At 40.9% G+C, this 15,630-nt stretch overlaps 1 protein-coding gene and 1 long non-coding RNA gene across 8 annotated transcripts; one reads left to right on the forward strand and one right to left on the reverse strand.

The window, feature by feature from the left end:
* The first annotated feature begins 344 nt into the window (after positions 1-344).
* LOC124340832 (phosphatidate phosphatase LPIN3-like) lies at positions 345-9,203 on the forward strand. Of its 5 annotated transcripts, XM_046793554.1 has the most exons (14): positions 345-585; positions 4,074-4,254; positions 4,339-4,618; positions 4,684-4,994; positions 5,054-5,275; positions 5,352-5,607; positions 5,680-5,878; positions 6,204-7,050; positions 7,115-7,263; positions 7,329-7,568; positions 7,640-7,754; positions 7,825-7,928; positions 8,206-8,316; positions 8,636-8,778. In XM_046793554.1, the coding sequence occupies exons 2-13, from the start codon at positions 4,078-4,080 to the stop codon at positions 8,312-8,314; spliced, it is 3,009 nt and encodes a 1,002-aa protein (XP_046649510.1). In that variant the 5' UTR covers positions 345-585; positions 4,074-4,077; the 3' UTR covers positions 8,315-8,316; positions 8,636-8,778. The 5 variants fall into 5 exon arrangements, with proteins under 5 accessions (XP_046649510.1, XP_046649505.1, XP_046649509.1 ...); XM_046793549.1 differs by lacking the exon at positions 8,206-8,316 and having other exon boundaries at positions 8,636-9,203; XM_046793553.1 differs by lacking the exon at positions 8,206-8,316 and having other exon boundaries at positions 346-585; positions 6,255-7,050; positions 8,636-9,203.
* A 3,088-nt stretch (positions 9,204-12,291) lies between these two features.
* LOC124341464 lies at positions 12,292-14,521 on the reverse strand. 3 transcript variants are annotated; one of them, XR_006918268.1, is made up of 8 exons: positions 14,396-14,521; positions 14,184-14,293; positions 13,878-13,983; positions 13,711-13,816; positions 13,527-13,644; positions 13,130-13,435; positions 12,932-13,069; positions 12,292-12,708 (listed from the first exon to the last, which is right to left on the reverse strand). It is a non-coding gene; the product is annotated as an uncharacterized LOC124341464 (long non-coding RNA). The 3 variants fall into 3 exon arrangements; XR_006918269.1 differs by having other exon boundaries at positions 13,707-13,816; positions 14,184-14,476; XR_006918267.1 differs by having other exon boundaries at positions 14,184-14,475.
* Positions 14,522-15,630: the final 1,109 nt, after the last annotated feature.

Raw genomic sequence — 15,630 nt, forward strand, 5'->3', positions numbered from 1 at the left:
TGAACGACCTACTTTTCTATGGTAGCAAATCATAAACTCATAAAGGTAGTAAGTAGATTAGTAGATCGCGAAAGAGGGAAAATATCTAGGGGGTTTTGCCAATGAGAAAATTGCCTACACATATATTTTTCTATGTAGTATCTTCTCATGATCATTTCATCAATACCACCACATTTTATTTAGCTCTATTTTCTAGAGTCATGATGGAACGTGAGAAATGAGAAAAGGAGAGAGAGCTGAAGGAAGAATCGTTGTACGGTAATCTGTAGTTGGCGTGGTAGGCAAGTGGTGGAAAGGACTACTTTGTGGGAACTTGGAAGATGACGACTCTCAGCTGACAACCCAAACTGGCTTCAGTTCACAGCCTAGCGTCGAGGAATAAGCCTGACAGGGAAATCTCTGCCGGGCTTTAAAATAGATAGTACACGTGATCTTCGAAGCATTCGCATAATTTTGTTCAGTTGCATTTTACTTGTTCGCCGTGTGAGAGGTCTGCTCGATGGCCGACGTTTTGTCAAGAGCAAACCAACGTTTCCCACTTGACTAGTCTGTCGACAAATATCGACCGTCCATCTGCACGTAAAGGTGAGTCATCGTCGTTTTTATTTATTTTATTGAAAGCTGCATCTCAGCCTTTTAGATGAAACATGAAATTTTGTCAATGGTCACGTTTATCTCAGAGAAATGCATCAGTTTGCACCTGCCATGGGTTCATGATTAGGGTTATCGATAACCGTCATTTCTTCAACAGAAATGATAGACGAGTCGAGGTTAAGGTTCCTATCGTGACATTTAGAAAAGCTAGACAGATTCGATAAGGTTTAATTCATTTGGACTGAATAAACTTTCTTTTGATTCGCCGTTTGAGTAGAAAATTGTTGAAGGTCTCGGTTCAAGAAAGGTTAGAAACGATGATCTTACGACTTCACAGTTAACCTCTAGTCCTTTACTTGACTTTGATAGCAGCGATAAGAATTTCTTCGTTATTAATAAATTGATTCGATGCCAGTTTTTTGCAAGCCGTGATTCGCCACATGCTTTAGAGAAAAACAGGGCGCAGTGAATCATTCGCTATTTATATAATTAAGACCCTGGGTTTCTTTGTCTAAATAACATGGCTAAATAAAGTGAAAAAGGTTTCGGGTACGAAGCTCGAGAGAGTGAGCACAGGATTTCCCCACCCGTTGTTGAAACATCCCTACGAGGGGGGAGGTGGATAAAAAGAAAAGAAAGTTCGCTAGCGGTCGCTGACCTCATTGGCGTGATATTGTTGCTAACGCTCCCGACTCGTAAGCTATTCGTGAAAGTGTGCCATTTTATTTTAGATGACCTTGTGCAAAAAATTTTCAGGCTTCAATTGACATGCAGAAATCACGTGTTTGAGCTGGGTGCCATGTCCCCATTTTTCGACATTTTTTCACTCTCAAACGTCCTCACTACGACATTTTGTTTCACCAACTTGTGGCTAGACGATATCTCGACGTGAGTCTAAACAAACGCCGTTTGAATCTGTCGGGAGTTGTTTTTCCGTTTCGAGCCTTGGAAATAATCTGCGACGCACTAGACAGCAACAACACAAAGTAACGTGAAACGAGAAAAACATGCTATCTATCTATCATCAACTGACAGCTGTATAAAATACATTTTTGAGTGTAGCGCAGGCCGACACCCTCCCTACTATTTTTTATTTTATTTATATTTATTTATTTTTTTCCTTCCTCGTTGGTCCTGTATTTGTTTATCTAGAGTTTCTAAAATTTATGCGTTTTAAAATGAAAGGGAGACATTGGTTTAGTGAAAGGCTCGCCCCCATGTTGCCCATTTAAGGCCATGGCAGCTAGCAGCTCGACGACCCGCGACATTTCTATTTACTTTTCAACCCAGGTGACATTGAAAAGGTTTTAAGTATTCCGGCCGATGTATGTATTTTTACAGGATGAACTTATACTTTTTTGGCTTTGAAAAGTCCGAATTTCGCACCGTCATGACGACTCAGACTGGCGCTGAAAGTGTAGAAAGTTTACACAAAAGAATGGCAATCAAACAGACCGTCGTCAACGTTTTTTGGGTTAGATTTTCACAAATGCGCAGCATCTTTTTTAAAGACGAGCCTCCATCCTTGCAATTCAGCAGTGGCCGTCACGGGAATGGCGGGGGGAAAAACACATCCCGAATCAGTCGCAATAAACGAGATAGATTCAAGGACTCTAGCCAAATGTTGTTGTTGTAAAATTTTTCAATGGACGACTGGAGAAGGGTGCCAGTCTTGTTTACAACGCAATTTTTTCAAGGACGAAATGTTAAATAACGTTAATTCAGGTTAAATGTGATGGTCTACAAACGAAACGTTAAGTGGGTCGTGTTGGGATTAATAAAGGTAAAAAAAAATAATCCCTTCTATCGTTTGTTGTTGTTCGAGGGTCCCCTTTGTGTCTGGTCGTCTCGTCGACCAATGAAATCCTCGGAATAGAAATCGTACGATTCATAGAACCACGTCTATAAACCGGAGTGCATGGGAGACGACTTACGCTCAAGGCTCCGCTGCCGCTAGCCAACAAGCACGTTGAAAGCCAAACATACACGTGAACAAGAGTGACAGCGCACACTTGGAAAAAGTTCATGAAAAATGCCTGTTGATGACCTCTGCAGATCAACGTTTCCGCACATGTGCGGATCGCATTAGTCTGACATATTAATCCTCTGCACTCCCAAAAGTACCTAGTAATAACAGGAAAATGTGAGCTCCTTAATTACCATTGGGTCATGAGAATGAGACGTTTTTGTTATTCAATACTTAACGGAAAACTTGATTGCCTGGTTTTGACTACAAGATTTCCGCAGACCACAGCCACCATGACGGAAATAGAATTCCCGGATGCGCAACCTTGATGTTTTTAGGTATTTTATGGTAGAAATTGCGTTTTTTTTTTTTTTTTTTATTTCACGCTGGTTTGGCCTCTATGTTTTGTGTGGGTGGCAGTCAGCCAAAAATTCAACAATCCATAGTAGTCGGTTGCATAGTATTTTGCCGAAAAAAATGTGGCGGGAAGTGTGACTCGAAGGTTGTCTGGGAAAAACTTCTACGCATTGGGAGGCCCAAGAAGATATGCGAAGGCAACCCCCTGTGCCATGACGTCGCGTGTTGTTGGGTGTGGGGCGGGTCCTCTAGTCACGCCTCCTTCTAGCGGAAGCCGGTCGGTCTTATGGTCTGCGGTACTACTCGTTCTCTGTTCAGTTAACTTTCAGCATTCATGTTGCTACCTATTCGCCTGTGACAAGCCTTCGATGACAATTTTTAAAGATTAAGTGTTTGTGCGTTGTTTGTTTGACCTAGTCTGGAATTTGGTACGAACTAACCGGTTTTCTCTCTCGCCGTCTCTAATCACAAAAGAGAAAGTCGTTGGAACATTTTATCCAGCCTATGTGGTAAATTAAGTTGTCATCTGGTTTACATGTTATATTTTTTCGTATTATTAAAATTTTAATTGCAAATTGTTTTGTTTTTTTTACGAGACGAGTTTTCCACTATGTTTGACTCACGTAACGGGACTACCCATTTAAAACTTGAAATTCGAGTGGATAGTAGTGTATTTCAATAATTATGGTCATGGCATTTTTTATTTTTTATTTATGTGTGAACAGTCACTCACAATGGCACTTTGGTTATATAAATTCAAAATACTGATTAACTTGTGTTGTTGGTCTTTGTGGCTTTTTAAAATCATGACATCGGTTTGATGTCATTAAATAAACTCAGTGAATTATCTACTGATATTAGTGATGTCATGCTTGAATTTCGTCATTACCGTTTCAAATCATAGATATCTTGATTCTACATTAAGTAATTATTTATCTTGAAATCGTATTGCCACCGGCAACGTTGTCTAGCAGACGATAATTCAGCCAAAAAACAACAAAACATTCTCGTCTCGCTTGAACAAGCCACTACTCTTCCATGAAATTTTATTAAATTTATATTTCGTTCTTTTTAGAATGTGACGTAATTAATAAGTAAATGAGATAATTGTGCGAAAATTAACAACCATTTAATGTGCGTTTTTGTAATTTTTCAGAAAAATGGAATATATTTGGAGTCTTACACGTAACTTTCGCGAGCTGTATAACGGCATTAATGGTGCTACGTTGACGGGTGCCATCGACATAGTCATTGTCCAACAGGAAGATGGCACTTTTCTCTCGTCACCGTTCCACGTCCGTTTTGGCAAACTCGGAGTACTCCGTAGCCGAGAAAAGGTATTTATGATTTCTCTTTATGGCACATTCTTTTATATTTTACCAACCATGCTCACATCCTGGTATTGTTTGTCTCTGAAACAGGTGGTTGATATTGAAATTAATGGCAACCCAGTTGACATTCACATGAAACTGGGAGAGTCTGGTGAAGCTTTCTTTGTCAGCGAATCACCAATTGTCAATTCAGATGGGCAGATTTTTCCTCCACACATGGCTACATCACCGATTCCACCATCTCTCATTGAAGAGAACAAGCTGAGAGGAATCAATACAGCAGAATCCAGCCATGAACACATGGAAGACACATTGATGGGGAAGAGAGATGAAGGCATGCTAGCCAAAACATCAGATGATATTATTTTAGGTTTGAATTTCCACCATTCTTAGTTTACATGAATGTCTTGTATGATAAATCTTTTTGACGAACAGGAGAGGACTCTTCACAAGGAAATTTCGAATCTATTGGAATTGAAAATGCGGAGCGCTCATTCAAACCGATCGACCCTGACCATGATGCGGAAGCGGAAAGCTTGATGCCGGATTTCATCGAAATGACGGAAGAGGATCGAAAGCGGTGGAGAAAGAAGAGTCGTAGACGACGTTCTCAATTGAAAAAGAAGATGCAACGAGAGGCCAACAAAACATCGTCTGAATCTGGAACGGAGCATTTTCCGAATGAAATGGAAGTGGGACTGGAAGTCTCTCCTGCAATTGGACCTCATTTGGCAGAGACGTCACCAGTAAGATCTAAATATAAGCTGTTTTGTAGCAACTTTCACTAATGGTTGTCTCGAAATAGGTGAAACCAGGTCATCGCAAGTCACATAGTTTATCGGGAATTCAGCTCAAGGGTGATGTGCCACCGCCTGTTGGAAATCCAGTTGAGGACTGGGTTCGAGGCGGAATTATTTCTAGGTCAATTGGTCATGAATTCCATTTCTTCAGCGACACTGAAATGGAAATCAGGAGTCCCGATGGATCGCGTCCTCCTACTCCCGTCCACTCCGACACGGAATATGAAGTAGGTTCTTATTGTTCTCGTTCTTTTGGGGCAACACATCATTTTTGTTTTCTTCTTTTTACCAATGTTATCATAGGTTGGCCACATGAGGCCTAAAGTATCAGAATTGGGTGTTCCATCCAGAAATTGTCATCAGCAGTCATGGCGCTGGGGTGAATTGCCTAGTCCACCTGTTCTTAATCGTCCGTCACCACCCAAGCCCATTACACGATCCAGTCGCGATGTTTCACCCTCAAATCCAGGCACTGAAGCGGGTGCAGTCGCTACAGTCAATAACGAGACTTCTGATGGTACGGATAATAAGGCCCGTCAGTCCCAGAGTACGGCAGAAGGTATGGTTCAACATAAAATCGATTCCTTTTCCAAGTCTCACGACATTTTCGTTTCACTTAATTCCCAATCAGCGGAAGCCCAACGCTCCATGTTGAGTCACATGTTCAGCTTTATGCGACAGACCAAGAAAATGCGACACCAAGGTACTACTGCGGGTGGAGGCATATACTTGGACGATTTGAACGTGGACTCCCTTGACCCGGAGTTGGCAGCCCTTTACATTACGCAAAGTTCTTTCCGTCATGGACTCCCCGATCCGGCGGTCGCCAGGTACTAAACAGAATTTATACATGTAATTGTGTTTTGACCTTCAGTCATTTGGAACCTGTTTGGTGCGATTCAATACGGATCTCTGATTAACGACCCAGATTTCCAAACTTGTTTTTCGAATGAGACACGAGGCACAAAATAGGGCAATTGAAGGTTGAAAACTTGAACTTTTGAATGATTGCCATTCCGATTGTTTTTTTGTTTGCCCTTATCTCCGAAATGTTTTGACAAATGTGCCCTAGTTTTTAAAAACGTTGCAATTGTCTGGTGTACTTTGTGATCATTTTGCTAATCTGCGCATATCTTGGCTGTGTTTTCTATTCAGCCAGTATCAGAGCGGGATTTTCACTGACCCACATCATTCTTACGTTCACAGATTGCGTGATGAAGAAGACACGGAATCGGGTAAAGGAGCATCGCTACCCCAATCGCCGCACAGTTTATCAACAGCCACTGCAATGCGCAGTTCAAGAGGTCCACGTTCAATTGACAGCGACTTTGAAGATTCCCGTTCGGACTATCGCTCTTTGCCCGATGTGGCTCTCTCACTATGCGGCCACTTTGGCGATCAGATAGATCCGCCTGATGAGCTGTTCCTTCAATCTCTAGTCACGTATGATGATTTTATCGAGAATCCTCGCCTAATCGAAAATCCTGACCTCCTTGTCCGAATTGGCAACAAATACTACACGTGGCAAGCCGCATGCCCCATTATTATGAGCTGGGTTCTCTACCAGCGATTCTTACCTCAGTCATCAGTTGATGCCATTGTTCACGAGTATATGCCCAAACGAAAGGAAAAGAAGACTGAACCAGTTGCAGCCCCTGCCCGCAAATCATCGTGGTTCCCTTGGGGAAGACGAAGTGCCACTAAAAAGGAAAGTGGTGAACCGGAAGTTAATGCCGCAATTGCCAGCACCACCGTTCAGCCAGAAGCAGCGTCTGCTATTGGTCCCAGCAGTGCCCCGAAAACAACAGAATCAGTTGTCAAGAAACAGAAGAGCGATCGTCAACTAGTCGGGGATGTTGCAACAACAGGAACATCGTCTGACAATGAAAGTAACGATTCAAATCAGCCCGATAGTGGCAAGAAACTTCCAATGGAAAGACGACCATATTACGAGAATACGGATGTATTCTGTAAAACGTTGCGTCTTACGTCCGAACAGATTGTAAGCTGAAATTAGTTTTGAAACAATGCAAATAATTTGATATGAATTTATAATTATTTTGTAGAGACAATTAAATCTGCGAGAAGGTCCTAATGAGGCCGTATTCAGCGTTACAACTGCTTACCAGGGAACGACTAGATGCAAATGCCACATTTATCTCTGGCGCTACGACGACAAAGTTGTCATCTCTGATATTGATGGAACTATTACCAAGTACGTTTCGTTTACTTAGTTTTATTAAATTTTTGTTGTCCAAACTCTAAATGGTTGTGGTTTAGGTCGGATGTGCTCGGGCATATTCTTCCCATTGTCGGACAAGATTGGGCTCAAAGCGGTGTGGCCCAACTGTTCACAAAGATCAAGAACAACGGGTATCGTATCTTGTATCTGTCAGCTCGCGCAATCGGCCAAGCACATATTACGCGCGAATATCTTCGGTCTGTCAAACAAGGAGATCTCTCTCTACCTGATGGACCTTTACTACTCAATCCTACTAGTCTCTTGAGTGCCTTCCATCGGTAAGGCTACATTTTATTTTGCTGCATTATAAGAGCAATGAATTGAAACATTTATCCTTTTTCGTCAACAGCGAAGTCATTGAGAAAAAACCTGAGGAATTCAAGATTTCCTGTTTGCGTGATATCCAAATGTTATTTCCATCGCATTCGAATCCTTTCTATGCTGGATACGGCAATCGAGTCAATGTACGTATAAGCTCATTGTTTAATTTATTGCCAGACATAACACACAGTTTTTAAATTGCTTTAATGGCAGGATGTGTGGGCGTACCGGGCCGTTGGCATTCCTACTTCCAGGATCTTCACAATTAATCCACGCGGCGAGCTGAAATTAGAACTTCCACAGGCCGTTCAATCATCGTAAGTTGAATTTCGTTATACTAAATCTGCACGCTTTGCTATTTTCATTTAGTTGTGCACAGTCCTTCTCATCGCAACTTCCAGTTCTTCTCCGAGCCACCTGCTGAGCGCTTTTGATGCTTTATGTTACATTCCTGTGAATGGTTCGTTTTCGTCAGGGGTGTTCCAGCAAAAGTTGTTTGTTAGATTCAAGACTTAGATTAAGCCTTACTTTTTTTTTCGTTTTTTATTCATTTTCTGATCGGAAACGGTTTGTTTTCCTTCTTGACTTTGCTAGTTACTCCTCTCAAAGCCAATTGGTGGATGAGTTGTTCCCAGTTTCTAGCAGGCCGATAAAGCGGACCACACCTATCGCCATTCCTTCACATTGGCTCAGACACTGTTGATAGTAAATAATTGAATTTTCCAATTTTGTGTTTTACGCTTTATCAGCTGTTGAGCAAGTTGTGTAAATACCCATCACACTGTTATGAAATGTTCCTGGACTCACCTCACAGCATGCAATCCTTAATCTATCCAGTAGAACTCATTATCTTCGCTGTCCTATATACATGCTAGGGGGTGAAATTACCAATTAACAAGGCTAATGAAATTATTTTTTGCGCAACTACGAAATAACTGAAAGCTTGCGCTTAGTGGACAGACAATGCATTTAATCGTTTTACTGAATGTCACCTTTAATTTCTTTAACTTTTTTTAAATTCCAGATACTCGAAACAGAGTTTCATCGTTGATTTGGTGTTTCCTCCGTTTCTTCACGGCACTCGCGAGATTCTAGAAGGTTCCGAATACAGCGAGTTCACTTATTGGCGACAACCTGTTCCTGATACGCCCGATGAGGTGGAAGCAGCCAAGTTCATAACCGCTTACTCTGATTCGAACAAACAGCGTCGTACAGTGGTGACTAAAAGTGAACACTAGCGCTTTTCGATCCCCATGTAATTTATGAAAAATGGTTTTTGGTCGTGGTTATTCTTTCACTTTTCTTTCCTTCGTCTCGAGTCTTGTTTATTTCATGCCTGCGCATTGTTTAATTAAGGTGGGATTATCCTTTGAATGGTTCGTCTTGATGGAGTCTCGCGTCGAAATAAACACAGCTGCGCTGTTCATAAACTGTCAATCTTGTGATAGTTTCTAAGGAATTACACCGTATTTGTTTACCGTAACTCTTGTTGAAGACAAACCGTCTTCTATGACATGTTCAATGCTATTAATTTAGCATCGGGTCACCTTTTCGTGTCAAAAGTTTATTCAATTACAGTGTTTGTTTGTTTTTGTTTTGTTTTTTCAGCAGGAATGTTCTCTTATTTTGTGTACGTCGTCCGTTTCCAATTCCGGTTTTCTCTCAGCGTGGTCTGATTAGAATCAAATGCGATATGCGATGGATGACCTTTATAATATAAAAGAACTCACGCAAATGTTTAGTTATATGGGAAGAAATGCTGACGAATCAACTTAATTATTTTTTATTTCGAAATCTTAACGTTAAATGTAACCAAATGTAACGGTTCAAGGGGAAAAGAAGTAACCGTTCCTTTATTTGGTTACATTTGTAATGTTTCACCAGTCCAGTCGAATTTAACTGCGTGACGATAAAGCAAGATAAAACAGAAATCCCAAACAACCTTTCTTTTTATCCTTGTGACTTGTCTCTTGGTTTTCTTTCTGGAATAAAATTCGAGACTTGTCAGGTCGATCTCGGATCTGCTACGGACCTACGGCACTTGCTTAATGCAATACTTTAACACAATTTAGTTTTATTTATTTAAAACATTAAAAAACAGACAGTCCGGTTTAAGTCGCAGCCAATCAAAGCAGGATCCCTTCTTCCCCAAAGTCAATCTGCAGAAGGAAAGACCAGGTTTGCATGTCCTTCTCGCGCGAAGGTTATGGAGATCATTACGTAAAACGGGACATGTAGCGGTGTAGAGGTTGGGTGAGAACGGGATTTGTTACAAAACATTTTGGTATTCATTTTGATGTTGTTGTAGACCCATCCCCGGAAACGTCAGCCTAAAGAAGGAAAGGCCAGTTTGCATTTTCTTCAATCGAAGGTCACGGATATCATTATGTAAAACTTGTCATGCAATGGTGTAGAGGTTAGGTGAGAACGAGACGTTTTACATTAACCATTTGGTATTCATTTTGATATTGGTTGTTGTAGACCCATCCCCAGCAACGTCAACCTGCAAAAGGAAAGGACAGTCACACTCGAAGGTCACGGAGATCTTTACGTAAAACGTGTCATGCAGAGGTGTAGAGGCTGGGTGAGAACGACACGTGTTGCACCATTATCAAGCAGGTAGAATAGCCGCAAGGCTTAAGAGGTGAGGGTGAGAAAAAATCGTATAAAATGAGAGAGAAAACGTGAAGCAGAATCAGTCGAGTGAGCATCTCCGACACGGTAACAACTGCAGCGCACTATCTTCTCTATTCTTCACCGTCTTGCCAATTCACAGCCATGGGTAAATATTCTGTCTTTACATGGAGTTTTCTATTGATGTCAATTATTTTCTGTTTATTAATTTGTTATTATTGAATATTAATGTTTGAATTTGTTCACTGTCTAATTAATGTCGTATGCTGTTGGGTGTTGTATCGTTGATGGCTGAGTCGACCACTGGTGTACTGATGTCTCCTGGGTATGGCGGATACCAAACCGCAACGCCGCCGTCTCCCACACAACAACCACATACGCAACAACCAGTTACTACACCACCAAGGCTCGAGAGTATTACACCACAACTTCTGATGCCCCGAGCTGCTACACCGAAGCCTCGAAGTATAACTCTGCCCTGAGCCACATCACCAGAGAGCCGGAGTACTACACCGAGGCTCCCAAGTATTACATCACTAAGGCACCGGAATACTACACGTCTATGTATGCTGCCCCTGCCTACTACACCGAGTCCCCTAATTACTACAACACCGAAGTGAGGATCTCCGACACGGAAAGATCTGTAGTGGCCTATCGCCTATCTGTCACCAACTGCAATCTACATCGTGTAACCAGTTCGCAATTATGGGTAAATATTCAGTTTTTTACTATGAATTTTGTATCAATCCTTTTTTTTCTATTGTTAATATGCCTGTTATTTAATATTAATGTCAATTAAATTTATTAATTGTCTAGTTAACTATGGTGTCGTGCTGCTGTTGGGTGTTGTATCGTTGATGGCTGGATCGACCACTGGTGTACCGAAGTCTCTGGGTATGGCGGATACCAAACCGCAACGTTGCCGCCGCCTTGCTACACAACAACAACTTTCGCAACGACCAGTTACTGCACCGAGACCTCCAGCACTACACCAATAAGGCACCGGAGTTTTATACCACAACTTACGATTGCCCGGGCCACTACACTGACGCTCTGAAGTATTACTCTGCCCCGAGTTACTACACCACCAAGGTGACGGAGTACTACATCACTACGCATGCTGCCCCATCCTACTTCACCGAGGCTCCCAAGTATTACTCTCAGCTACTTATTGCACTGATTTTCCTAAATACCACTATGTTCCCAGCTGCTACACCGAGGCTTCCGCTGATTACTCCACCAAAACGGTCGAATGCTACACCGAAGCGCCAAAGTACTACTCTGCCCCGATCTACACAAACACAACTGAGGCGGCCAAGTATTACGCAGTCCCGACTTGCTACACAAAAGCTGCTCTTTCGTGCTACGTTGAACTGAAACACTACACTGATGCTCCAGTCTACTACACCACGACCTACGCTACACCTAGCTGTAACACCGCAGCCTCCAAGTACTACACCGAAAAAGCCGCCTATTACACAACCACGTACCCTGCCTGGTATACTACATCGAGGAATTTAAGTATTACCCTGCTTCAAACTACTACCAAACTGAGTTTCACACATAAATTCTCCCGACTAATGTATTTCTCTGGATGTGTTGAAAGATTACTGAAATACAAGATTGATTTAAAATCACAAGTACATTGTCTATTTCCTCAAGTACCTTTCCTCCTAAAGTACCTTTCCTCCTACGGATAATCGCATGATGCGAGAAAGTATTCCTTGTGTGTGTATTGAGTTCTATGTAAACTTACAAATAATTGATCTTGTGAAAATACATCAATAAAAATTCAATATCATGCTTTACATTTGAATAATAGTTATCCTTCTTATAAATATTTTTAATAAAAATGCAAAGCCCAAAATATTTCTTTTTCTCAAAAACAAGTCCAACCATTCCTGCTAAGTCCGGACTTTTGTTTTTGAAAAAAAAAATTTAAAAAAATCCTCCTTACACGAAGTTTTTAATTAATTCTTGCGAAAGAATCCCATTCAAAAATTTTATTACTTTCAAAATTTATTTTTTAATATACACACACAAATATTTTTCCTGTGGCCCCCAGGGGGGGGGGGCCTGTCGCTTTCTCTACCGCGATAATAACATGATGCAAGTTATATGCAAATTATTATTTGTTTGGCGCAGAAAGCTTGTTTGATCTAGCAATTCTCGACTGTGTCAAACCCGACATTGATCAGGCTGCCTCAGTCGTATACTGCATGATTCAATGAAAACTCAAAAGACGACAGATCAAACACTTTCAAGTCAAAAACAAAAACAACAACACAAAAATTTTGAAGTCAGGAAACCAGACGGAACAGATCAGCTACAACAGCACAGCAACTTCTGGATTACACTGCAACCGCATGCTGCATACAATGGTTCATTCTGTGTTCACCACACCTTTCACCATTTGGCTGCAACAAGGTAACCAACAGTGTTACAGAAGTGTTGTTGTTATACCTATTTCAGAAGAGAAAATTATTTTCGAGAAACAAAACTGTGAACACATGCATACTCATTAACAAAAGAATACAAAGAGTAACAGAAAACTACGCAGTCCAACAGAATAACTTTGTATCTGATTCAAAATTTCTATAGTACCGTAGCAAATTGGTCTACTCTCTAGTCATGTTAACTAAATCTGTAGTAGTACTTTTGCAAGACATTTGATCAAAATAATTACTTTTTGCTGTTGCATGGGATGAGACGTACGCCTAAGAACAGGCAGCGAGACACACGAGGCACGCCATTTCGGCAATGTACAGGCACTTCCAAGTCTGGGTTGAATGATTTAGCAAATTGGTTAAACGTGCTAAATCACCTGTAAATTTTCACATCAACAATATACATTCAATACCAATAGGAAATTAACAATAAATACCTTTTAATTTTCATCGTGAAAAACGTCACAACCGACAACCAATTTCTGCTGCGTCTTGGAACAAAATGGCCGAAATGCGTCCCTGCCTCCCTGGAGACACTCGCGCTACCTGGTGGACATTTCAGCCAACTATTGACAGCCATTAGATTCCTGTTCCAAATGAAATGACTGAACGCAACGGCTGGATTGCTTGCTTCGAGACAGCACGCAGTAGCTCAATTGAATTCGACATGCCTTCCGGCTTTCACTAGCTGGCAGGAAATGAATCAAATGAGTATCAACACCAGATTACTCCAGCAGCTTTCCCTATGACACGAATACACAAAGTTTTTAGTTACCTTTACAGAATTTTTAACTCTTTCAACATAAAAATCTCAAAGATAAAAATTAAACTTACAATTTCCTGAAGAAAAGAATAATTTTCCTGTCTGTGGCTGTAAGGCAGCAGCAGCAACGGTTATTGGTGTTTGAGTTAGAGTTCCAACTAACTTTGGCATCAAACAGTCATGTTGAATCTAAGAGAAATATTTCAATAAATATTCCAACATTAATTCAATAAAATAAAGTGAATTCCTACTTACTGCTTGAGTAAAAATCAGATGAATACACCACAAGTTGGTATGTGTCATGCATCTTATGGGGTGACCATGGTGTAACTGTAACTTCCCAAAAGTTGCTGCAATAAACCTGAAGATTACACATGGCCTTGATTATATTCCCATATGACTAAGCTATTATTGGTTTTTACCTGTATTAACTGGATGATGCATTCTGCAAAACAATGATTTCTACTGAAAGAATTGATGGTAGGCTAGTACTTGTAGCCACTGTTTCCTGTTCCTTCCTACGCCTTCCTACAGTGTTAGAATCAGAAATTTGAAAGATGATCCAACACAAATACAAAAAGAATAACATCACCAACAAATTGCACAGAAAATAAACTTGAATGTAACTATGAATCCACCAATGATTATACAAATCATGATGGTGAATGAAAGAAAACTACTTAACTTAAGTAAACTCAACACTCGAACAAAAGATTTTCAATACTAACCTCCACCAATGAATCGGCGAGTTACATTAGATCGAATATGCCAGGTAGTATATTTCGAACAGGATCAATCACGTGCAGACATCACGTGCTGAAATGGAATGTCCTTCTCACTGTAATCAGTCATAAATTTTGAAATCAACATCTTCCATATGACACTTATTTAACAAGTAAAATCCTAGTTAACATTTTTTCAGATCCGCAAATGCACTCACATGCACAATTTCAATAAAATTTTCAAGTTTGACGTGACGGCCACGGCAGAACGACAAACGTTGTTCAATCAGCAGCAGACGTTCTTTCTTCTTTCGTGGAAACTGAGAAGCGGCGTTGCCAGTTTATGGTTGACTGTCAAATCGGAAATCGCATTCGTGAATCGTGATCGTGCCAGATCGTGCTTATAACTGGAGAAATGTGGTAACTCAGAAGTCAGAAACAGTTCGGGACCTTTCAGTTTCATCGAAAAAAGATATCTCATAACGCTTAAGTTGAAATCATAGTCAGCTAACGTAATCATAGTCAGAGCAATAGATGCCTGGTCGGTTCTCGGTGTTGGCTTCCCTATCCCGGTTTTAGGGTAAACGTATCCCCGATTTTCAGACATTTTAGGGCGGAGCTTGTCAGAATTGTGAAGTAGAAACTGGAAACAGAGCCATCTAGGCTCTCAAAAGTAGCTGAGCGTAGTAGCTGACACACTCACTAGAGCGCTCATTCCAGTTTCCAAATCGGACCACGTTTACCCTGAAACCGGGATAGGGAAGCCAACACAGCCGAGAACCGACCAGGCATCATTGCTCTGTCATAGTCATTGAAATCATAGTCAGCTAACGTTTGTGATAGTCTGTGATAACTCTTAACTTAACGCGTCAAGGGCTAAATTTTCACTACTACCATCCGAATGCATGGGTTTGCGCTTATTATTGGGCAGGTCAAAAGGGAACTCGAAGTGGGACGACATCAGCGCTGTAAAAGAGAATCAAGATGAATGTCTATGTGGTGACTTGAAGCGGTTTCTAGCGAATTGATTAGGGTAATTCTGATTCTAGAAGAGGAACACTAAAAATGTGTGCACACATTCGCATAGAGCTCTTTTTGAACTTCTGCGACTGAGAAGCATATTAAAGAGGTGAAAAACTGACAAGAAAAAAATCACTTTCAAGTCGTCGTTCTACACCATCCGTATCTTTGAACGCACACAGAAAAAATTACAAAATCAGTTTATGTATATTGAACGCGCTCCTGACTGAGAAGAGGAATAAGTTGTGTCATTCTATTCATTTGGTGGTTTTATAAAATACCGCACTTCAGAAACTATTTTCGGAACCAAGTTTGAAATCTGAATTTGTATACGTATCCGTTTGATGATGAAAATTCTGGTCATGGCTGAATGGTTGACGGACGAATGGTGCAACCTTACCAATCTTTATCAAGTCCATAGACTTCATTTGAT

The sequence above is a fragment of the Daphnia pulicaria genome, chromosome 5, assembly GCF_021234035.1.
Source record: "Daphnia pulicaria isolate SC F1-1A chromosome 5, SC_F0-13Bv2, whole genome shotgun sequence".
Lineage (NCBI taxonomy): Eukaryota > Metazoa > Arthropoda > Branchiopoda > Diplostraca > Daphniidae > Daphnia > Daphnia pulicaria.